We start from the raw sequence: 22,842 nt of genomic DNA, 5'->3' as shown, positions 1-22,842 counted from the left end.
ATAATAGAAACTAGGAAGGTAGATCTTTTGTAAATGAGAGGGAGTTGGGGATAAGGGGAGATGGGAGGGAGAGGTGTGGAAGGGGGTGAGAAAAGATGTGTGATGGATGTGTACCAACTGCACCCGAGGAATGTAGTCATTATGTACTGCAAACATGTACTGATGAAGATCCAAATTGAGGGACAAAACAACTGCAGCCAGAGGTGATAGCCATGGCCACAGTGTTGGGAGGCGGAGCCCAGTGGGAGGAGTTGGATGGGCTGAGCTCTGTGTAGAGTAACGTGTGCAGAGCAAGCTGCTACTCTTGTGGGACTAGGTGAGGTACTGGTGAGCAGGTTGTTCCAAAGTGAGCGAGGCGTGCTTGGATCTGCCTTGCCTCCTCTCCCACCATGCCAGCCCTCTGCATGCGCCCGCTGTGCTTGGAGCAGAATGAGGCCCTCACCAGAAGCCATATAGGTGTGGCCACACCATCCTGGATTCCAGAACTGTGATCTAAACGAGGTTCTTTCTTTATACATTTTCCAGCCTCAGGATTTCTGTTATAGCAACAGAAAACTGACTAAGGTACCACTCAGATGAGTATGGAGTAGTCTTCTCACTGTGGCCTTGATTTGCATTACCCTAATGACTGATGGTCTTAGACACCTTTTTTATTCCCATTTTAGCCATTTGTAGATCTTTGGAGAAATAAAATACTCAGATCTTTCACCCATTTTGTTTTTCTTTTTGCAGTGCTAAGGATTGAATTGAAGGCCATGTGCACGCTAAGCAAACATCCTACACTGGGTGACACCTTCAGCCCTTCCCTTTGTGTGTTTGTGTGCATGTATGTGGCACTGGGGATTGACCCCAGGGCCTTTACACTGAGCTATGTCCCTACTCTTTTAAATTTTTTTATTTTTGGGACAGAGTCTTACTAAGTCACTAAGATGCACAGATTGGGCTTGAATCTATAAACCATCTGCCTCAGCATCTTAGAGTACTGGGATTATAGGCATGTACCACCATGCCCAACCCTGCTTGCACTTCTATATTGGGTTGTCTTTTATCATTGAGTTGTAAGAGTTCTTTATAGGTTCACAACACAAGCTCTGTGTTAGACATAAGACTGTGAACATGTCCTCTCATTCTCTGGATATAGACGTGGAGTTAGTGGATGAATGGCAATTCTAGTCTGCTGGAAATACTGTCTATGCACATTTCCCTTAGTTGTAGAGACCTTCAGGGAGAGTAGGAAGATCCCGGGCCTCAGTCCCACCAGCCTGTGGCCCCTGTTGCCTCTTACCCGGATCTTGCTGTTGAGAATCTTGTCGTTGGGATCCTCATCAAAGCGCTTCTGTGGGTACACATCGATGCAGTGACTTTTCAGGTCTTTCTGGATCTGAGGACCAAACAGGTGACTTCAGCCTGCTCTGCCCACTCTGCCCTCTGGCAGCCTGTGCCCAATCCTCCCTTAGACAGCCAGATCACCCTGCTCCTGAAGGCCTCACGCTCCTCGATGGTCAGGCTGTCAGCCCGGGCGATCACGGGCACCACATTCACAGTCTGGCATAGCCGCTGCAGGAACTCGATGTCCAGGGGCCGTAGGCTGCCCGGGGGAGGGCCGGGATAACAGTGGCAGTGGTGTCAAACGTATGAATGGTGGGAGAGGCAGGCTGAAGCCCACCCTGGGGATCCCTTTTTCTGGTCTCCACCCCATGCAGACGGGCCTCCCCAGCCTGGTCCCACCACCTCACCAATGCCCAGTGGGCGGCACAAAGTACACACAGCAGTGCACCCGGGTGTCAGGGATGTGACGCTGGCGCGTGATGAGAATTTCCTCCTGCAGGTACTGCTCATACTGCTCATTGATGTAGCCCAGGATGGGTTCCCAGCTGGCGTGGAGATGCCATCCCTGAGATCTCCATCCCAGGACCTCTGCTGTACCTTCCTGGTCCCTGGATGGTCTCCTCTTAGGGTGACCCATGCTTACCCTATCACCCTTTCCCATCCTCTGCATCTTCAGAAAGATATAGAGAGACCCACCCTACCATTCCCAGCATGAGGTCTCAATGTCCTGGTCTGTAAAATGGGAACAGTAGCAGCAACTGCTTTGGACAGGAGAGGTAAGCATTAAATGACATAGTTGGTCCAAGTCACAACTGATGCTCACAAGACTGCTGCGGGAGTCTCCTGACTTCTCTCTGGGCTCCTCCCTCTCGAACAGATCTTCTAAAAGAGGGCTCTGGAAGGGTGATGTGGTGCAGTGGTACAGGGTTTGCCTAACATCCATGAGACCCTGAGTTCCATCTCCAGCACCACAAAACTAAGAAAAAATGAAGGTCAGATTGAATCCTTTTTTCTGCTCAACTTCCAGCAGCCAAAGAAATGCCCAAGTCCTTACACTGCCCTACGAGGTGCTACACCACCCCATGCCCTTTTCCTTCCTGCCCTCTCCCTGTCTCAGGGGTCAGCCCAGCACCCACATCAGTGTGGTCATCAACCAGGACCTCTTTCATGCTCACAGCTGCTCTGATTCAGCCACGTGCAGTGGCACACCTCTGTGATCCTAGCTACTTGGGAGGCTGAGGCAGGAGAATTGCAAGTCTGAGGCCAGCCAACACAACTCAGCAAGACCTTGTCTCAGAATGAAGTGAGCTGGAGATATACTTCAGCATTCCCTGGTTAAATGCCCATTACCTCCCCGCAAAGACTTGATTGGATAATATATTTTAGGTTTAGCTCCCCTAAATTGATCTTGTTCATCATCTCTCCTCCTGTGCTCCCCTTCCATAGAGGCCAGGGTGTCCACCTGCCTTATTCCTCGCTGGACTGTCCATGTCTAGAGCAGCGCTCAGCACGTAGTAAGTGCTCTACAAAGCATCGTGCAAGGGGTCAACTTCCTGGGAGGCCAGCAGCACATCCTCATGGAGCCAAACTTAGAAACCTGTGGTCTCACAGCTTTTTTGGTGGTGGTATTGGGAACTGAGCTAAAGTTGCTTGGCCACTGAGGCGCATCACCAGAAACTTTTACTTTTTATTTTAAGAAAGGGTCTAAGTTGGTAAGTTTCCCAGGTTGGGCTCACATTTGGATCCTTCTGCCTCAGCCTTCTAAACAACTAAGATTATAGGCATGTGTCTCCATACAGTACTTGGCTGATAGTTTTAATAATTTTTGAATTAGAGGCACCCATATTGTTGTTGAATTGGACCCCACAAGCAAGCAGCCAATCTTGTGGTGTGTGTGTGTGTGTGTGTGTGTGTGTGTGTGACCAACTCTTCTCAGTGAATGTGTCCTGACTCCCAAGTTACAGTGAAGGAAGCCAAGGCTCTGAGAGCTCCAGGATCAACAGTCCTGGTTACGTAGCTGGGGAGAGCCTGACTCAGGAGGTGTGGCCACGAAGACCTTTTGTTTGTTTATCTGTTTGGTACCAGGAATTGAACCCAGGATCTTGTGTTTCCAGGCTGGTGCTACATTCCCGGCCCACTTCATACTGGTGGCCAGCAGAGAACTGCATGTACTGCCCTCTCCACGGTGTAGGAGGAGAGCTGAGGACACCCACTGTGCAGACGAGGAAACTGAGGCTGGAAGATGGCACTGCTGGGGATTTCCCAGAAGGTGCAAGAGCAGCAGCAGGAGTGGGCCCTCCCAGACCCACCATTTGTCATTGTTGATCTGGTCCCCGAAGCCAGGTGTGTCTGTCACTGTGAGCTTCAGCTTTAGGCCCTTCTCCTCGATGACTATGGAGAGAGAGTAGAGGGTGAGGCTGGCCCAGGCAAGTGGTGGCCTGCAGCCAGGGTTCACTCACCGTGAGACACTGAGTGCAGCTGCAGCGTCTGGGGTGTGGGTACCCCGGGGCCCGGCAGAGCCGACTTCCACACTTTGGACTTGAACAGTGTGTTCACCATTGTGGACTTGCCCAGCCCACTCTGCCCTGGGAGGGACCAGAGGACAGCAGTCAGGTGCACATTTTAGCCGCATCTCTCAAACTCTTACATAAATAATTTTTGGAAAATAAACTGTTCTGTTTTGTTCTTTTGAGACAGGGTCTCGTTATGTACTTCAGGCTGGCCTTGAACTCATGACAACCCTCCTACCTTAGGAGATTCTGGGATTACTGATTACCAGGTTTGGAAAATAAGCTGTTTATTGACAAGTGTATACTATTTTAAGTGTTTGGTTTAATGTTCTCCTCATTTCTTTTTTTTTTTTTTTTAAATTTTTTATTTATGTGTGTGTGTGTGTGTGTTGGTATGTGTGGCCAGCTCAGCCCACCAGGGGCTGGGGCTGGCTGGCATGTGGTGCTGGGGATTGAACCGTGGTCCCTGTGCTTTGCTAAGCTTGTTCTGAGTAGGTGCTTTAGACCACTGAGCCATCTCACCAGCCCTCCTCATTTCTTTATGACGGTAAAGTTTATATAACACAAAACCAGTTTTTTGTTTTTTTTGTTTTTTTTTGTTTGTTTTTTTACTGGGAATCAAAGCCAGGGCACTTTACTGCTGAGCTATATCCCCAATCCTTTAAAACTCCATCTATGTATCTATATATGTATCTATGTATGTATCTATGTATGTATCTATGTATCTGTCTCTCTATCTATCTACCTATTTTAGGAGACAGGGTCTTGCTATTTAGTTTAGGCTCGTCTTGAACTCACTATGCAGCCCAGGCTGGCCCTGAACTTTTATTTCTCCTGTCTCAACTTCTTGAGGAAGGAGGATAACAGGCCTGGGCTACCAAAGTATAATCTTTTAATTTTTTCTTTTTTTTTTTTTTTTTTTTTTTTAATTTTGAGTTAGAGACTTGCTATGTTGCCCGGGCTGGGTTTGGACTTGGTGCTCCTCTTGCCTCAGAGCCCATGGTGCTGAATAACAAATGTGTGACACCACACCTGGCTATTATTTTAAAGGACATAGTAAAGTGATACTACGTTTATCATGTGTAACTACCACCTCTACCCAGTTCCATGACATTTTCTCTACCTCGAAGGAGACCCTGCACCTATGAAGCACTCACTCCCTTTTCTCCCTCCCCAAGCCTGGCACACACTGTTACTTTTTGTCCCAAATGGATTTACCTATTGTGGACATTTCCTGTCAGTGGAAATACACTATGGGGCCCCTGGGGCTTGGTTTCTTTTCCTCAGCCTGATGTTCATTCATTTTGTAGTAGGTGGCAGTCATTCTTTCTCATGGCCAAATAATATGCCCTGTTTTTCTTTTTGAGACAGGGTCTCACTATGCAGTTCAGGCTGGCATTAAGCTCACTTTGTAGCGCAGGCTGGTCTCGAACTTGTGACGATCCTCCTGCCTCAGCCTCCCAAGTGCTGGAATTACAGGAGTGCACTAGAAATTAAACTACATTTTGTTCATTCATTCATTGATAGGTAGTTCAGGAGTTTGTTTTGGTGTGTGTGGTAGTACTGGTAAATAAACTAGGGGCCTTCTCCCTGAGCTAATTCCTTACCCTTTTAAAATTTTAGCCTGGATCTTGCTAAATTGCCCAGATTGGGATGAATTTTTTATTTTCTTGCCTCAGCATTCCCAGAATTCTGGGATTACAAGCATATACCATCATACCTGGCTAGTTTGGTGAAATTTTATAAACTAATCACATTGAATCAGCATCACTAACACTGTATTAAGATCATACCTGGGTTGCCCAAGTCCAGGAGTCTGACCCTCTCCCCATTATTCCTTGTCACTGACTTGGAACTTTGTGGATAGTTTTTGTCTTTAATGGTACATGTTTTACAGATTTTCAAGGACAACACTCCTACCACATATTAAGATCAGGACCTCTGAACAGATGGGGACCTGAGGCTGGACAGCTGAGGAGACATATTCAAGCTCAGTGTTCAGGAGTCTTGGCCCCTCACTCACCTACCACCATGATGTTGAACTCGAAGCCCATCTTCATGGCCTTGATCTTCAGTTGGTCCAGCACTGCCTCAATGCCCACGGTGGCAGGCATCTCACAGGGTGCGGGCCTGGGGCTGTTGTGCCTCGAGGAGCAGGGGGAGGGGGATTCCTTCAGGGTATCCATGGGACCAAGGACATAAAGATGCCTGTTTGGGGCTATAGAAAGAAGGCTTTGCTGTTGGGGCTCATGGAGACCCTGGGAGAAGTGCTCATTAGCACACCCAATGCAGTGCGCTGCTGACAGCCTTTATGCCACCCAGGTAAGCCCAAGTCCCCTTTGCTCACAGTTGGGAGAGACCGAACCCCACCCCAAGGTGCCCTAGCCCCAGAGATCTGCCCTTGCCACCCTCAGGACAGGCAGGATGCCAACTCAGACTTGTCAACGCCCCAGGGCTGTCTGTAGCCACTAGGAGTCCTGGAGGGGCCATAGGGAGTAGGGGAAATGGGAGAGACTCTCCTCTTAGCAGGGAACTTGGAGGGGCAGCTGTGCCCCACTTGCCCTTGAGGGGACACAGAGAATTGGCAGAGATGGAGAAAGAGAGGCAGGAGAGAAGTGAAAAGGGTAGAAACTCAGACAGGGAGAAGCTGAGGCCTGGGCTGCAAGGGGCGGGGGGGGGGGCAGCCTGGGAGGAAGGCAGGCTGGGGCCAGCCCCACAGGGGACCACGGGCACCTGGTGGATGAGTCCCTGCAGAGCTTGCAGCGAAGGCTCTGGAGTGTACAAGGGGGTGGGGAGGGGTGGCCGTTAACTGCAGAATCACAGCTCCACCCCCCACCCCCAACCTCCTTCCCACCCTCAGCAGGAAGGGGGCCCAGGAATGTGAGCAAATCCTTTAAGATCTTTGTTTTTTAACTTATTAATTTAAAAAAAATTATTTTGTGGTTCTTGGGATTGAATCTAGGATCCTTCTACTGGATGTCTGGCCTTTTTTAAAAATTATTTTTTTATTGTTTGAGACAGGGTCTTGCTAAATTGCCTGGGCTGGGTTTGAATTTTTATTTTTCCTTTTCAGCCTTCCAGATTGTTGGGATTACAGGTGTGTGCCATAGCCAGCCGTCCTCCAGACCCTTTACCCTGTGATGCTCAGTGTTGTACTCAGCGGGACCCTGACTAATCACACAATGATTCCCTCTCAGAGAGGGAGCTGAGGTCCTGAGGGCAGCGCTTACCGCTGAGGCACCAGCTGCTAAATATCAGAGCTGGGTTTAGACTCTGCCAAGGGAAGGAAACGCAGGAGCCACAGCCCCAAAGTAGAAGACCCTTGTTTTTTTTTTTTTTTTTGTCCATCAACTATTGGCATCATTGATAAAACAAGAGATTGCATGGGATTGCTCTGGGAACCCTAGGCTCCCTCCTTCAGTGGTCACCACCCTTTGCAGTAACTGCAGTTGCTGCCCCCAGGAAACAGACAGGTCAAGCCAGTGGCTCAAGGACACATAGGGAGGCAGGAAGCATAGCTGACCCTCTGTCTGAGTCCTGTTTGTTCACAGGAATGTCTGGGTTTCCAGTGTCTTAAGGATGACAGCCAGGGCCACCCTGCCCTCTTCAGACGGCATGTGCTCTCTGACTGCTGCCAGAGCTGTTAAACTGAAACTCTAGAGGCTGTGGGATCTCTGAAATAAAAGGGGTTATTGAACTATTAGAGACGTAGCCAGAAACAGAGAAAAGCAGGTCCCAGAACAAGTTCCTGAAAGTACCTGGAGGGGTAAGGAGTGGTTGGAAGATGTTCCCCAGGCAGAAGTAGGTAAGAGAAGAGTCCTACATCTTAGGGATAGAAGACAGTGTATTCTGCATTGGCTAAGGAGAAGGGAATGGGAGAAGCCAGGCATGGTGGAGCATGCCTATAATCCCAGCACACATAGATGCTAAGGCAGACAGGTTAATTCAAATGTAGCTTGGCAACTCAGTGATTTAGTAAGACCTTGTCTCAAATTTAAAAAAAACAAAGGGTATTCTGAGCATGGTGGCACACACCTGTAATCCCAGCACTCAGGAGGCTGAGGCAGGAGGACTGTTGTCAGTTCCAGACCAGCCTGGGCTATAAAGTGAGCACAAGGCCAGCCTGAACTGCATAGTGAGATGTCCCCAAAAGACAAGAAAACCAAAACCAAATGAAACCCCGTAAAAAATAAGGGGTAATGATGGTGTAGCTTAGTAAGAAAGGCCACAAAAAAAAAAATAAAATAAAATAAAATAAAAAAAAAATAAAAAAGGAAGGTGGGCAAGGAAGACCATCAATAAAGTACCTGATTTTTTTTTTTTTTTCTTTTAGGTGGAACTTGGGATTGAACTCAGGCCCTTGTGCTTGCCAGGGAAGCACTTATTCTACTGCACCATCTCCCCGGCTAAGGAGAAGTCCTTGTTGCTTCTGGTCATTCATGCATTCTGTGTGCTGGAGGTACCCAAGACCCTGTGTGTGCGGCCACTGAGCTCCATTCCCAGCCCAGAATTCTCATTTCTTCAGTCCTTACTCAGCCCTGTCTCTCTGATGATGGGTCTTTCACGCAGTTTATCTCTCACTGTTTTCTACTTGCTCTCTGGTGCTTGCCTTTGCAAACTCTGAGCAGTCTTTTGTCTCTGGCCTCAGGGAACATTTTCTGTCGTGGGCCAGACAGTTCCTATTTCAGACTTTGCTGGTCCCAAAGTCTCTGTTGCAACCACTGTTCAATTCTCCAGACAACTTGTAGGTGGACAGCTGTTTTAGCACAGTGCTATTTATAGATACACTGCACTGGGGTGTGCACCCCGCTTAATCCCCAATGCCCTGCTGCCAAGCTGTTCACTGTGGCACTGTCCTGGGTTGTCTGCTCCCTCCCACTGCCCTCACTCCTGGGTGAGACAACCCAGGCTTAACTCTAAGGGCTCAGAATGTGGAGCAGGCAAGGGTGGGGCTGAGGATACAGCAGAGCTTGCCCAGTCACAGGGCCACAGTCAACAGGAAGTCTTGCAGGATCCACTGCAACCATACCTACTGAGGACATTGTTGGTGGAGGACACCATGATTCTAGTGACCAGAGGGTGGAGTGGAACAGAAGCAGGCTGTACCTCTGGGGACACGCCCTAAGGAAAGAGGCCTCAGGAGCTGGCCAGATAGCTCAGTGGATTAAAGCGCCTGCTTAGGCAGAGCAGAGCGGCCCAGGTTTGTTCCCAGAATGCTGTGCTGGTCCCGCCCCCAGGGTGTGTTGAGATGGTGATTAAGACTGGGTGTAGTGGTATACATTTGTAATCCCAGCGCTTGGGAGGCTGAAAACAGGAGGATCACTACAAGTCTGATCTATGGAGTGTCTCCTGTAGACCCGGTGCTTAAAAAAAAAAAAAGAGGCCTCTGGGTAGAAGAAACATGTCCTCCAAGAGGTTCCACCCTGTGTGGATTGATGTGTACATGTGAAAATTGGGGGAAACAGCCCCAGTAGAAGCCAAGAGGCATCCATCAGGTTGGTGAAAGTTCAAACATCAACTGTTGCCTTAGTGAATCTTCCCAACATGGGGGTGATTTTATAGGTAAGGAAACTGAGGCAGAGAGGGTTTGGATAACCAGTTTAAGCTCAGGTGTGGATGGTTATAAAGACAAAAAGGCAAGGGATAGATTCTCCTTTACACAGCCTCATCAGCTCATGTTAGACTCTGGCCTTTGGAGCTATAAGATAATACATTTGTGCTATTTGAAGCTACTGAACTTGTCATAGTATGGTATAGCAACAAGGGGAAATGATCATACTAGGTGTGTGACCTGGGCCGGCTGCTTTAACTTCACTAAGACCTGTTTTCTTATTTGTGACCTGGCCTGGGAAAAGCACAAATACCCACTTTAGGATCAATATGAGGTAAGGTATATAAGCAGGAGGGGCAGCACTAACATTAGGTGTTCTCTTTCTTTTTTTCATGAAAGCCACATGATCAAGAAGTTGTGTCCACCTGGTTTACAGCCCCATCTCTAGGCTGACAGACCATGAAAGCAGAAGAGAGCTGCTTTCCTGGGGAGCGTTAGAGGTGTCAGGCTCAAGGGCCCCAGACACTGGGTTTTAGGGAAGGAGCTCATCTGAGAGACTTTCTTTGTAAAGACTACTTTTAAGGAAAACCACTAGGGGCTGGGGAGATAGCTCAGTAGAATAGGCAGTTGCCTGGCAAGCACAAAGCCCTGAGTTCAATCCCCGGTTCGGGGGGGGGGGGGGGGGGGAAGAATTAAGTGTTAAGGAAAACTACTGCCCAGGTGAGGGACAGGACCCAGTACAAGCCTTTCCTCCTTCCTATCTCCCTTTCCCTGCCTGCGTGCTCCTCTCCCTTGTCTTTCACCTAGAAAGTCAATAATGGCTTAGTGCCCACCTATTCTAATAGATTCAGAACACTAAAAAACCAACCAACCATAAAGACAGAGAAAGCAGCAGCAGGTGAGCCTGTGCCCTAGGGCCACAGGCTCCCTACTGGGGCTCTGAAGCCCTGGGAGGCGGAGCTGGTTGCCAAGGCCTCAGGTGTAATAGATCCGGAAGCAGGAAACAGGCTGTGAGCCGAGCTCGGGAGGAGGGTGCACCAGGTGGGTAAGTTTCCTGGCCACTGGTAGGGGTGGCAGGTGGGGGCAATCTGCTCAGGATTGAAAAGAGGGATGATGGTGGCTGGGGTGGAAGCTGCTTAGGATGGGGCCTGCTGAGAAGTGGGAGAAAAACTGGGATTGGTGTGGCAAGAGAGGTGACGCAGCAGGAGGATGCCAGGCCTGTTCTGAGGTGCCTTCTGGGGGGCCTCCACCAATAGGTGGCTCTGGCTGGAATGAGTCTGTCCATGGAGGAGCTGGAGGCCACAGCTCAGGAAGTGCTGGGGAGATTGAAGAGCCACCGGCTGTTCCAGTCTGAGTGGGACACTGCTGCCTTTGTGGTCTTTCTTACTTTTGTGGGTGAGTGTGGCCACTGCCTCCAGGTTGCCCCCATCAGTCCTGCGCTGGGGCAACATGTGGTAACTGCCCTGTCCCTAGGCACCGTGCTGCTCTTGCTGTTGCTGGTCATTGCCCACTGCTGCTGTCACTGCTGCTGTTCCTCCAAGCCCCGGAAAGGGAGACCCGGGAAGGTGAGCCTGGAAGTGGATCCTGGGGGGATATACTGGTCCTGTGCAGGGCAGAGGTGAGGAGCAGGCTCGCTGGGATCAAGGAGTGGCTGCCACAAGGCCCTGTCTGTACCTCTTTTGCAGGAAAGGCTCAAGGGAATGGATAACTTGGCCATGGAACCCTGATGTTAGTCCCTTGGCATGTGTCCTGGTGCCAAACAAAGCTTATCTGCTGTGAGCCTGAGCCTGGACTGTGTCTCTCGACCCTGCAGGTGGGCAGCATGGGGACTCAGTGCCCCACAAAGATCTCAGAGTGTCTCATTTGCTCACCCAGCTCATGGTCAGAGACAGGGCTTGACCTCTTGTCCCCATCCTGTCTGGCCCTACTGAAGCCAGGGAACCCTATCTCAAAGGTAGGTTTGTGGGGAAACCAGGCTGTGGGAACTGTGGGAACAGAGGCCACTGAAAAGTAGGGAGATCCAGCCCTTTCCCCACAGACAGACAAGGACTCCAGGCAAAGTCTGATTTTATTTCTTAGAGGCTGTGTGTTGAGGCTTCAGAACAAATGTCCCAGCCCTACAGCTCATTCACAGACCAGCTCAGCAGGCAGCCCTTTTCCTCCCCTCCCAACTCACTGCTCAGGGCTCCACCCACAGCCTCCCTCAGCAGCTCAGTGGCTGCTCCCCACCACCCTGTGGCAGCTGGACAGAAGGCCTGGCTTGGCCACACCCTGAGTCCAAAGGTTCCCACAATGCCTGGGAGGGCAGGGCTGGGCCCACCTTCCTGACACAAAACCTCAACCAAACATCGAACCAGCGAGTGTCTTTCCTTCTAGCAGCAGCAGTGCAAACATGAGGGGCAGGGCAGCTGAGAAGGAAGATAAATAATACTTTGAGGAGTGTGTGGAAGGGAAAAGGGATTCTATTGGCAAGGGCCACTCTTCTGGGGAATAGGCTCCTGGGACACAGTGCTCAGCTCAGAATGGTCTGTAGCTCCAGTAGCTGGAGAACACGGAGATCTGTTGGGGGAGGGACATGGTTAGCAGAATGCTGTGGTGTGGGCTGCAACCTCCAAGGCCCCCAGTGGCACCATGACCTAGCTGCCTAGTGTGTGAATACACTGGACTTTAAGACTGGGGACACTTAGGAGGTATGACAAGAGTCCCTAGGATCCCTCTCCCTGAGACAAAAGGGCTCAGCAGTTCTGCAGGTGGTCAGGGTGGTAGTGGTGAAAGCCCTGGTCCCCCACAGCATCCCAACCTACCTTGTCCTTGAGCTGCTGGCACAGCTGCAGGGAGACCGTAAAGTAGACCAGGGCATCATTTAGCCAGGGGATCACGCACTCCACCTTGTGTACATGACAGACTTCCAGGCGCTGTGAGCCCCACTCACTGGGGAATGAGAGGCAGGTCCCTTGAGTGGGTCTGGGCCCAATGCCTGATGCAGCAGGGGAGGAGGTATGCCAGGACCCCTGTGTACTTACAACATGGCTCCTGGGCTGTGTAGCACTGCACCTCCAGCTGGGCGGAAGTTCTAGATGGACACACAACCTGGTGAGGCTTCCTGAGGCTTTGGGTAGGCACAGCATGTGGTAAGGGTTCACTCACCTTAGTGGAGTTAGGCTGCAGGGTATGTAGCTGGTACACAGTGAGGCACAGCTTGTTGAGGTTGATGTAGACATTGACCAGCAGGTCGGAGGGCAGGGTAGGAGCAAACATCCTCTGGTGGGAGGCAAGAGCGGGGTGAGGTCCTGCTCACCCTAGGCTGCACATCTGAGGGCCCAGCTTCTGCATAATCACCAAATGGGGATCCCAGTCTCTTCCCAGATGCTCCTCCCACTGACTGAGAATTCTAGACTTTTCCTAGGAAAGTGCCTTGGGATCCTCCTGTGCTGTTGGTGTGGGATCCTGGCTGAGCATTTTTTTTTGGCGGAACTGGGGATTGAACTCAGGCCCTTGCGCTTGCCAGGGAAGCGCTTACTCTACTGAGCCATCTCCCTGGCCCCTGGCTGAGCATTTTAACACATTTGGTGGACAGGGGACAGAGACCCAGAACCCCACCAAGAAACTCCACAGACTCTGATTAGCCACAGACCCATCCCAGGGGTAAATGGGGGCCCTCTGGCAGCAGGGAGGGGTTGGTTGAGGCACTGACCGTGAGGCCACTGGCTGCGATCTCAGGCAGGGTGAGGGTGGCTGGGGTGGTGAGGCGGTTGCGGGCTCTGGTCAGCTGTAGCATCACAGCATCCATAAGCTGGGGAGATGGGAGTTATAGCTACTGATCAAGCCTAGTCCCCAATCCTGCTGGGGTGTCAGGGTTTTCATGCCTGAATCCCACAGCCCCAGCAGGGGTAGCCGCCATTGAGGAGGTTCTGTGTGGGGGTCCTGTGTGGGGGTCCTGAGGACTCTGGGAGGTAAGTTCCAGAGTACAGGCTTTTCAGATAGCAATGAAGCACTCAGCAGGAGCCTGAATATGCTTTGGGTCCTGCTGGCTAGAGAGAGCATCCTGGAAGAGGTGGCAGGATGGCTGAGTTGAGGTTTTGAGTTTTTGCAGTTGAGGGAACTGAGGCTCCAAAGGGTGGGCCCAGTCACAGCGGGCAGGGAAGTCATCTGGAGGCCTTTCTTCCCTAGGTGATGGGTAGAAGTAGTCTTGGGCTACTTCCGAGTCCCAGCGTCCACTGCCTCTTGGAGGTCCTACAGCTCATAGCAAATTAGGGGTAGAAGTGAGGCACAAATCACAGGTATCTAAGTCAGCTCTCAAAGTTGTGTGGCCTCACTTTGTAGTTTTTTTCCGCGGAACTGGGGATTGAACTCAGGCCCTTGCACTTGGCAGGGAAGCGCTTACTCCACTGAGCCATCCTCCTGGCCCCCCCCTTTTTTTCCTTTTAGTAGTGCACTGAGGAGTGAACCCAAGGTCCTCACACTGAGCTGTATCCCCAGACTTTATTTTTAAATATTTTGAGACAGGGTCTTGCTAAATTGTTAAACTGTCCAGTCTGGGCTCCAAGTTGTAATTCTCCTGTCTCAACTTCCCTGAGTATTGGGATTACAGACATTCATCAGCACACCCAATTTCTACTTTATAATTAATTTAAAGACTTTTACAGCTATTATAACTGCTAAAGGAGTACAAGTTGCTTGGCACTTGTTGGAGGCCACTTTATCTGCATTACCACAGTTAACAACTGCTATAGCTTGTCCCTATTTTATAGATGAGGAAACACAGGTACAGTGTGACTTTAGGTTGCACAGCTTACAGCTGGGGCCCAGGGACTGTATCCCAGGTTGGGAGCCGCTATGCTGCATGGGTACATGTGAACATGGAGGAAAAAGCCATATGCTAACACTAGGCATGAGGTCACAGGACCACAAAGCACAGGGGCAGAGGTGTCAGGGGCCCAGGCTGGGTTAGGGCTGTTCACCTTGAGGACTTCAGCACCTGTCTTGAACTGGTAGCTCTCATCTCGGTGGGTGAGGAGGTAAATGGCTTGGCTGACATGGTTTCTGGCATCCTGGATCTGAAAATAGCATCCATCCAGCAGTTACTAGGCTGGGTCTTCTCTATCCTAGCTCCTTAACATGGCTCTAGGACACAGCACACAGCACAGCTCCAGGACAGAGCCACCCTGGGCCTGACCCTGGGTGAAAGGGCTGCAGCCTGACCTACCCACTCCACCCAGAAGCTGCTCTCTGTGCCCCAGAAGCCAGGCCTGGACTTTCAGAGGCTGAAGCAGCCCTGTTCTCTGCCCTCAAGTAACTTAACTAGAGGACAGACAGGCAGTGACAAGCCTGAAAAACCACCCTGGAGGACACCAACATAGTAGGGCAGGAACACAAAGGAAGCCTGTGAGGTGGCCTCAAAGGAGCTGGCTGGAGCTGGTAGAAATCAGCTGGGTCTAGGTTTGGTTCCTTAGCCACAGGAAGTGCCTGGAGGCTGAGTAGGGGAGTGGCTTGTGCAGGGAGGGGAATGTCAGCTCTCCAGCTGGGCCTGAGGGCCTACAAGCAGAACAGATTCTCCATTCCCTGAGCAGAGAAGGCTGTGCTTTGCTGCTAGGAAACACTCCCAAATAAGCTTCGGCTCTAAATCCTCCAAGGCAGCCCAGGGCAGCCACCTCCTCCTGCTCACCCCTCCTGCACCTGCGGCTACCTGTTGTAGCTTCCACTGCTTGTCTTCCCGGAAGGCCAAGTGCAGGAGCTGGTTGCTCCGGGGCATCTTCAGGTTCACATCCTGATGGGGAGAGTGAGAAAAGCGGGGCAGGGGAAATCTTCATAATTCTCTCTACTCTAAACCCCTGTACCAGGTTTCTACCCCTCCACAGGTGAGTGGCTCCTGAGGTCTCAGCTACAGATCCCGGTGGAGAATGAAAAGGTCAGAAAATGGGAGCTCAGGCCCAAGAGGAGCCCAAAGAGGAAAAAGGGAAAAGAGATGGAGAAAGGGGAAGGGTGGTGGAGAAGGTAGTCATCACATGATGGTGACCAAGGGACAGAAGGCATGAAGAAGAAGCACCTTCCCCTATGCCTTGGTGCTTGGCCCAGGGTTGAGTGCAGATTGGTGCTCAGATGTTGGCTGATTCAACGTTAATCCCGGGCCAGCTGGATCCTGCCAATATCATGCTTGACTGGGTACAGGATAGGACAAGCAACAGCTTTCCTTCAACTCTCACAAGACCCACACTCCAATCCCACAAGGAAGTATAGGGGTTGCTGTCAGAGAAGTCAGGGTTCCTGTCTGGAATCATGATGCTGGCTGGTGGCAGAGCTAAGCAGGAAGCCCCCATCCTGTTCCCACTGGCAGATGGGAAGGGGAGAGGGTTTGGAGGACTCACCGCCTGGCTGAGGGCATCTCCTTGCAGGGTCAGCACACCTTTCACCTGATCTGTGCTACATACAACACATGGGTGTCGGGGTGGGGGGTAGCTCCTGGCCCCTCCTGCTGCTGCCTAGAGCCTGGCTGTTCCACAATGCACCACACACCCACATCAGTCTGCAAGGTACAGCTGCAGCCATGCTGCCCATCCCCAAGCACCCCCACCAAGGCTCCTTTGGATTTCTGCCCAGCTTACCCACAGCTGCCCAGGATGAAGTTCTCCTGCTTGGCAAGCCCCTCAGAGCCTGAACCTGGTAGCGTGAAGCGCAGGGAGGCCTCCTATGGGAGACAGAACAGCCAGAGCTACTTCCTGAGGCTCCGACGCCTGGGTCAACTGGGGAAAGCACAGGTGGGCTAGCCTGACCTGGGGCTTATGGGGTGGGTTGATGGTGGGGTGGCCATACTTCCAGCTTGAGCCGCAGAGTCCCAAAGAGCTCAGATCTGATAATTCCACACTGAGCACTCACTGTGTTTCTCAGGGGAAAAGTAGGACAGAGCGGCCTCCTAGCTGACCTGAGTTTCTGGGTGTGGGGAGCACTGTCTAGACCACAGAAAACCAATTGGTTTATTATCACAGCAACATAATTACATATTTTTGGAAATGAGAAAGGAACCCAGAGAGGTTTGAGTAACTTGGCTGTGATCACACTGCACTGGGGAAAGGCCAGAAATCCTTAGCTCCTAAAGTAGAGAATCACAGCTTCAAAGAAAGCCTTGTTGGAGCTAAAGGGCTTGCTCTAGGAGTAGCTACTGTTGTATCCTCACAACTGCTGGGGTTAACTGAGAGCTGCTGTGCTGAGGGCTCACTAGCGTTTGTTCACTAAGGCGGGGGTTTCATCCACACCACTGCTTCTAGCACTGTAAGGACGCCCAGGAAACAGCCGCGGAGTCACTCAGTGACGAGGACTCAATGGGAAGGTAGGCGGAGCACAGCGAGTGCAAAGGTCCGGGGGCTGTGTTACCTTGAGAATGTCCTGCAGCTGCCTCAGGACGGCATGCACTTCGGCGTGCAGCAGCCAGCGGAACTCCTCCTCCTGCGGATAGCGCGGTGGTAACGGCCTGCCGCCCGCCGCCCGCCGCCCGCCGCCCGCCGCCCTCCTGCTCACTCACCAGCACCGCCCGCTCCGCTGCCGTTGCTGCCATCACCGTCGCCATCGTCGCAGCTGCTGCCCAGCGCTGTCCCTGCCGTCTTCCCGACGGTACGCGGCGCTGGTCTTTACCTTCGGCGCCGATTGGCGGAGCGGGTGCCAGCCCCACCCCCCAGGCTGTCTTCGAGTCGGCAATTGGCCGACAACTCACGAGACCGGTGGGGGTCCCCAGATAGAGGCTGCATATATTACGCCGCCCGCACCTGCCTCGAGAGCCACCGCGCCAAGCTCGCGCAGAAGGCCGCCGGCCTGCGCCCTTGGCCCTGGTCTGTTCACTGACTGGCCCAGAATGGCCCGTTCTTACTTAGCCTCCCATTGGCTCACTTGGCTACGCCCTGTTTGTCCCGCCCCGGTGTCCCCAGGAAAGCAAGATTTGGTTGGATACTGGTGGCCAGAGGCGGCGCGTACCCAAGGAAGCGTAGCGCGCTCCTGCGGCACAACCGTATTACCAAGAAATGTTTTATTTTTCTTGCAGTAGCTTTGTTAATTGCACAAAATCATGTTTTTGCCATTTAAACATCACACAATCCTATTCTGAAAGACAAATGTTCATTAAAAACAAAGCAAAAATGAAAACTCACAACCTTAATCACCTAGATTTGTCATTTAAAGGTTTAAAGGAAAAAGGGGCTTTCTTACAAGCTTTTTCACAAGTGTCACATTTTCTCCTTAAAGGGGAAGATTTTAAAACAAAGGTGAAATAGCTTAAACAGAAATACTCATAAAAAGAAACTTTACAGAATTCTCAACAGTATTAAGACAACATTGACTAACCAGTTTCATTACAGTGCCTTCCCCCACCCCCACCCTCAGTGTGTCCACCAAGACTAAGACAGGCTGTGTTCAGACAAATGAGTTCAAAATCCCAGTGAAATGAACAAGTGTTCTGCACCCCCGTGGACATCTTCCCTGCCCCCAACAGTGTGGCCACCCTGCACTGTTAAACTGTAAATTGTGACTTTGGAAAACCCACCCCATGAGAGGGAGAAAATGCTGACATCTCCTGGGGTAACTCCTCCTTGTTCTCAGGTAACATTCTAAGCCACTGGTCCCCTATCCAAGGAGAAATGTAAGGGCCTCAAGGATGTCCCAGTTCCACAGCTGAGGGTCAGTTCATGAGGTCAGGCCCAGTTCTCCCCCAGCTGGCAAACCTTGGCCTGGGCAGCACTGAACAGTGTGATGCTGGCTGGGACAGACACTCATTCTCTTATCAAGAAGTGAGTCTAAGAAATGCTCATCATTGGTCAGGCTGGGATTGAGCCAAAGGTAGGACAGAAATACTGTCTCGATGGGAGGAAAAGTAGAAGAGTGAAGAGAGATGGGGTATGCAGAAGACCTGCACAGGGCAGGCTGGGCCATGTTGGCCAGCTCAGTGGGTCTCCAGAGCCAGGTGAAGATGGTGGCATAACGGAAACAGGAAGGAGTGGCTCTCATTCTCCACTGCTCAGGGTCCTGAGGGCACTCTTCCCAAGGGCTGGAATGCAAATCCAAGCACTAAAACAGCCTCGTGAGGAGCAAGCTCCCACTGCAGGGAAGCCAGGACCTTCGACCCAGCTGAGGCTTGCAGCCCATGGGGGTTGAGCAGCAGCTGGGAAGCTAGGCAGCTGTGCTCCTCTGCAGCCCGGCTGCTTGCTGCAGAGCCAAGATCGCCTGTGTGAGATGGTGGCAGTCTCTTCTCAGTTTACAAAAGCTTCTACAAGAGGTGGGTGCACATCGGTGGCTTAGACTTGAAAATCCTCCTCAGCTGAGGCTGGAGGGCCCATAGGAACCGCTGCTGGGAGTCAATGCTGGTTCATTCTGGCCCTGACCCTCTCCCTGCAGGGGTCCAGGTAGGGACTAGGACACAATGTCAACCTCTATTGATTTTAGTTCCTCAACTGGAAGGGTTTTGATGAGACAAGCGTGGAAGAAAAAAAGCCAGGCAGCAGCAGTTTTCTGGGCAGCTCCTATCCTGGGGTGAGAGCGCGTACATGTACGTGTACGTGTACGTGTACGTGTGTGTGTGTGTGTGTGTGTGTGTGTACACGTAAGTATGGCCACCTAGTTGGGGCCAGTGCCCAGGCTCAAGAGTTTCCTTCCTCACAAGCCAATCCTAGTGACATCCCTCCCTCCCAGGGCATCAGAGAGGAAGGTACTGCTGTGTGCTGTGCTGATGGCAAGTCTCAAGTCTGTATAAAAGGAAATGGAGACAGGTGGACTGGTCCAGAGTTAAATCCCAGGACCCCAACCCCATTTTGGGAAGAGGGGCCTAAGGGAAGATCAGAGGGGTGGGGTAGCGCATCTACAGCTTAGTGTATGTAGGCTCGGTACACGGCAGACATATCATTGTCGGACTGGTCCAGTGCCTTGGCTCTTTTATATACCTAAAAAAAAAAAAAAAAAAAAAAAAAAGGAAAGAAAGAAAGAAAAAAGACAAGGGGGTTGGTCACAGAGCTGTGGTTAAGCATCTGGCAGGAGTTCCTGCTGGCAGTGATAGACAGCTAAGCAGGCAGATCCTGGAGCCAAGGTTGTCTGAGTATATCTCTTCACTTGACCTTGGCCTCAGCCACTGATTGATCTGCAGAAGGTACTGTACTGACTTTCACAGGGCTATGGTCAGTGAGGATAATAAGGGATATACAATGCTCAATATTGTCAGTAATTGTGGTAATGTCTCTTCAGACAACCCTTTAAGGATGTCCCACGTTACCCTCCTGGCTGCTGTGCCAGCCATCAACAATGCATCCCTAGAGTCCAAATGGGAGGCTATCAGCAGCCACCCCAGAGATCTTAGTGAAATTAAGGATGTATACTGCAACCGTTAGAATAACCATTCAAATGATAATTCAGACCCAGGGAGATAGCGTGGTGGTCTAAGATCTAAGTGCCTGCCTGGCAAGTACAAGGACCTGGGTGCTGACCACTGCAACTGGGTGTGGTGGCACACATCTATAATCCCAGCACTGGGAAGGCTGAGATAGGAGGATCACTATGAGTCTAATCTGTGTAGTGAGAACCTATACCAAATAAATAAATAATTTAAATAAATAACTTTTTTAAAAAGGTAATTTAGCTGGGCATGTGGCACACACCTATGATCCCAACACTCCAGAGGCTTAGATATCAAGGCCAGCCTGGCTACACAGCGAGTTCAAGGCCAGCCTGAACTGTACATGGAGATCTAGTCTCAAAAAGATGGGGGGTGGGGCCAGGGAGATGGCTCAGTGGAATAAGCACTTCCCTGGCAAGTGCAAGGGCCTGAGTTCAATCCCCAGTTCAAAAAAAAAAAAAAAAAAAGATGGGGGGAAAAAAAAGACAGGGTTTCATGGTGTAGCCCATGCTGGCCTCCTCCCGCAGCCTTCCAAGTGCTGGGACTATAAGTGTGCCCTACCATACCCAACTTTTTTTGAGACCCTGTCTTAAAAAATCAAGACCAAAGCCAAACTAAACCAAACTAGCAAACTCTTCCCAATCCCAGAAAACCAAAACCCAAATCAAAATGCAATCCCAAAAGGTAATGCCAAAAAACAATTAAAAAAACCCCAACAGATAAGTGAAATTCTAAAAAAATCCAAATAACCCAAAGAAGGAAAGGAGGAAAGGATAAAGATGGGGTGACAAGCAGAAATGTTAAAAGGGGTAGTTCTAGCTTGCTGGAACTAGCTTAATTTCACTAAGATCTTGGGGGTGGCTGTTGACAGCCTATTTGGGCTCTAGGGATGTACAGTAGTAAGTCCCTGCAATATCATCTACTTGAAAGGATGAGACAGGAGGATCAAGTTCAAGGCTGGCCTGGGCAACATAGTCCAACCTTGTCTCAAAAAATATAAAAGCCTGAGAATGTTGCTCAGTGCTAGGGTACTTGCATAGCATGTTTGAGGCTCCACGTTTCCTAGTATCAAACAACAAAAGGTAGCTTCTAGTTCTAAATACAACTCAATACGGACACTTAATGTTCCAAGTCTAATTAGTAAGATCTTTCTGTATTTTTATTTTTTTTTTAAGGAAGGGTTTGCAGGGTGTTCATGGTCTCACTACTAGCTAGGACTCCTAGTGATACGCTTGTTTCAGCCTCCCAAGAGCTGGGATTACAGGCCTGCGCCACCACGCCCAGTCTCAATTGCAGTCTCAGTGTAGGGAGGGGGCTGCACAGCAGGTCTGCACCTGCCTGCCAGGACTTCAATCAGCTGAGCTATCTGGCCCACCCTAATAAGATCTTGACCTCTGATCTCTGACCAATACAATTGAGCCAGTGAATAGGGTGAATTTAGGTTTTGTGTTGCTCAGAGATCAGTCCTCAAGATCTTACAAATTAGTCCTTGAACATTTAGAATCCATATTGAGTTGTGTTTAGACCTAAAAGCTACCTTCTGTTGTTTGGTACTAGGAAACCTGGAGCCTCAAACACACTATTCACTGGCTCCATTGTAAAATCAACCAAAAATTCCATCCAACCTAATGAATCTGGCTCTCAGGTGGAGGCAAATCAGAAGCCAACTTGAAAGGTTCCCAGCCCAAGCCATACATGGAATATTTCCAAAGTACCATTAAAGGGCTGGTGAGATGGCTCAGTGGTCTAAAGCACCTACTTAGAACAAGCTAAGCAAAAGCACAGGGACGGGTTCAATCATCCAGCATCACATGCCAGCCAGCCCCGCCTCCTGGTGGGCTGAGCTGGCCACACACAGACATTAAATAAATACATAAATTATTAAAAAAAAAAACAACCAAAAACAAAAAAAACCTAAGTACCATTAAAGATGAGCTCCTATAGCTACAAGTTATAAAACATATGAAGAACTCCAAGGCCCAACAGATAGTTTACAGGTTGAACATACTGGAGGGACTTGAAACAGTACTGAAGTCTGAAAAAGTGATGAGTACTCTGAAATGTTCAGACAACAAAGGACACAAGGAGCTGAGCATTGTGGTGCATGCCTGTAACCGGAGCACTCAGGAAGCTGAGACAGGATTGCTATGAGTTTAAGGCTAGCTTGGCTACACAGAAAGTTCAAGGCCAGCCTGAACTGCATAGTGAGACCCTAAAAAAAGATAGAGAAACCAAACAAAAAGGGACAGGTGACACAGATTTTAGGAATCAAAGGTTATAAACTACTGATAGAGAACCTTTTAGAGCTTTCAATGGTACAAAATAGCCCAGTGCGGAAGGTTTATGTTAAACAGTACCACGTTTCTTTTTTTTCCTCTGCTCCTCAAAGACCCAAAACCTCTAATTTTCTATAATAATCAAAATATGTTACCAGCTGGGCCTGGTGGCATACACCTGTAATTCTAGCTACTCAGGCAGAAGAATTAAGAGCTTGAGTCTAGCCAGGGCAACTTAGGCCCTGCCTCAAAATAAAAAAATAAAAAGGGTTGGGAATATACTCAGGAGTAGAATAATCTCGGTTCAATCTATACTTAAGAAAAGAAAAAAACAAAACACCAGCTAATAGCACCCAAAATATCGTGTAATAAAAATGATTCCATGTATTTCATGTAAGCATATTAGAGTTGGTTTATTATAATTTTGTAATAAAGACAAATATTTTTAAAAATTTATTTTAAAGAAAAAAAAGGGGCCAGGGAGATAGCTCAGTAGAGTAAGCGCTTGCCTGACAAGTGCAAGGGCCTGAGTTCAATCCCTGGTTCTGCCAAAAAAATAAAAACAAAAAAAAAAAAAAAAAAAAATAGGGGGCCGGCCAAATAGCTCAGCAGACGATAGGCACAGGAACCTGGGTTTGATCCCTGGTATGCAATGCCCAGTCCTGCCCCTGGGGTGCACTGAGACAGCAACTGAGACTGGGCGTAGTGGTGCACACCTGTAATCCCAGTGCTTGGGAGGCTGAAAACAGGAGGATCACACTTGTGTACTGAGACCCTGCACTCCCTGTACTAAAATACATTAAAAGAAAAAGG

General features: G+C 50.1%; 3 protein-coding genes across 8 annotated transcripts in view; 1 reads left to right on the top strand and 2 right to left on the bottom strand.

The window, feature by feature from the left end:
- The window catches only part of Sept12 (septin 12), a 14,296-nt gene extending 7,663 nt beyond the window's left edge, over window positions 1-6,633 (bottom strand). For 2 of the 3 annotated variants that reach the window (XM_023711575.1, XM_023711574.1), the window contains exons 1-7: window positions 6,573-6,633; window positions 5,863-6,057; window positions 3,789-3,914; window positions 3,639-3,720; window positions 1,737-1,874; window positions 1,471-1,588; window positions 1,286-1,381 (exon numbers count right to left, since the gene is read on the bottom strand). In XM_023711575.1, coding sequence (XP_023567343.1) covers window positions 1,286-1,381; window positions 1,471-1,588; window positions 1,737-1,874; window positions 3,639-3,720; window positions 3,789-3,914; window positions 5,863-6,025 — 723 coding nt within the window. In that variant the 5' untranslated portion in view covers window positions 6,026-6,057; window positions 6,573-6,633. Of the gene's footprint in view, window positions 1-1,285; window positions 1,382-1,470; window positions 1,589-1,736; window positions 1,875-3,638; window positions 3,721-3,788; window positions 3,915-5,862; window positions 6,201-6,572 lie in introns of those variants that run through there. The other variant, XM_004628079.3, reaches the window with a different exon arrangement.
- Window positions 6,634-10,241: 3,608 nt separating this feature from the next.
- Window positions 10,242-11,169, top strand: Smim22 (small integral membrane protein 22). Of its 2 annotated transcripts, none has more exons than XM_004627799.2 (4): window positions 10,242-10,435; window positions 10,647-10,785; window positions 10,864-10,955; window positions 11,076-11,169. In XM_004627799.2, exons 2-4 carry the CDS (start codon window positions 10,662-10,664, stop codon window positions 11,115-11,117), a joined length of 258 nt encoding a protein of 85 aa, XP_004627856.1. In that variant the 5' UTR covers window positions 10,242-10,435; window positions 10,647-10,661; the 3' UTR covers window positions 11,118-11,169. The 2 variants fall into 2 exon arrangements, with proteins under 2 accessions (XP_004627856.1, XP_023567231.1); XM_023711463.1 differs by having other exon boundaries at window positions 10,397-10,431.
- A 271-nt stretch (window positions 11,170-11,440) lies between these two features.
- Rogdi (rogdi homolog) lies at window positions 11,441-17,634 on the bottom strand. Of its 3 annotated transcripts, none has more exons than XM_023711462.1 (11): window positions 16,907-17,634; window positions 16,759-16,830; window positions 15,993-16,075; window positions 15,756-15,810; window positions 15,077-15,157; window positions 14,352-14,447; window positions 13,085-13,183; window positions 12,538-12,651; window positions 12,414-12,463; window positions 12,195-12,229; window positions 11,441-11,949 (listed from the first exon to the last, which is right to left on the bottom strand). In XM_023711462.1, exons 1-11 carry the CDS (start codon window positions 16,949-16,951, stop codon window positions 11,903-11,905), a joined length of 777 nt encoding a protein of 258 aa, XP_023567230.1. In that variant the 5' UTR covers window positions 16,952-17,634; the 3' UTR covers window positions 11,441-11,902. The 3 variants fall into 3 exon arrangements, with proteins under 3 accessions (XP_023567230.1, XP_004627854.1, XP_023567229.1); XM_004627797.2 differs by having other exon boundaries at window positions 12,195-12,321; window positions 16,907-17,633; XM_023711461.1 differs by lacking the exon at window positions 16,759-16,830 and having other exon boundaries at window positions 12,195-12,321.
- Window positions 17,635-22,842: the final 5,208 nt, after the last annotated feature.

This window comes from Octodon degus, unplaced genomic scaffold, assembly GCF_000260255.1.
Source record: "Octodon degus isolate 3935 unplaced genomic scaffold, OctDeg1.0 scaffold00021, whole genome shotgun sequence".
Lineage (NCBI taxonomy): Eukaryota > Metazoa > Chordata > Mammalia > Rodentia > Octodontidae > Octodon > Octodon degus.
Note: the sequence above shows the minus strand (reverse complement) of the source record. Positions and strands in the feature narration are given on the sequence as shown.

Coding starts and splice junctions, on each gene's coding strand:
- Smim22 (XM_004627799.2), top strand. CDS start 10,662: ATGAGTCTGTCCATGGAGGAGCTGGAGGCCACAGCTCAGGAAGTGCTG. Junction 10,786..10,863: donor GGTCTTTCTTACTTTTGTGG/GTGAGTGTGGCC, acceptor CCCTGTCCCTAG/GCACCGTGCTGCTCTTGCTG. Junction 10,956..11,075: donor GGAAAGGGAGACCCGGGAAG/GTGAGCCTGGAA, acceptor CCTCTTTTGCAG/GAAAGGCTCAAGGGAATGGA.
- Rogdi (XM_004627797.2), bottom strand. CDS start 16,951: ATGGCGACGGTGATGGCAGCAACGGCAGCGGAGCGGGCGGTGCTG. Junction 12,322..12,413: donor CACAGCCCAGGAGCCATGTT/GTAAGTACACAG, acceptor CTCATTCCCCAG/TGAGTGGGGCTCACAGCGCC. Junction 11,950..12,194: donor GCCAGCAGCTCAAGGACAAG/GTAGGTTGGGAT, acceptor CTCCCCCAACAG/ATCTCCGTGTTCTCCAGCTA.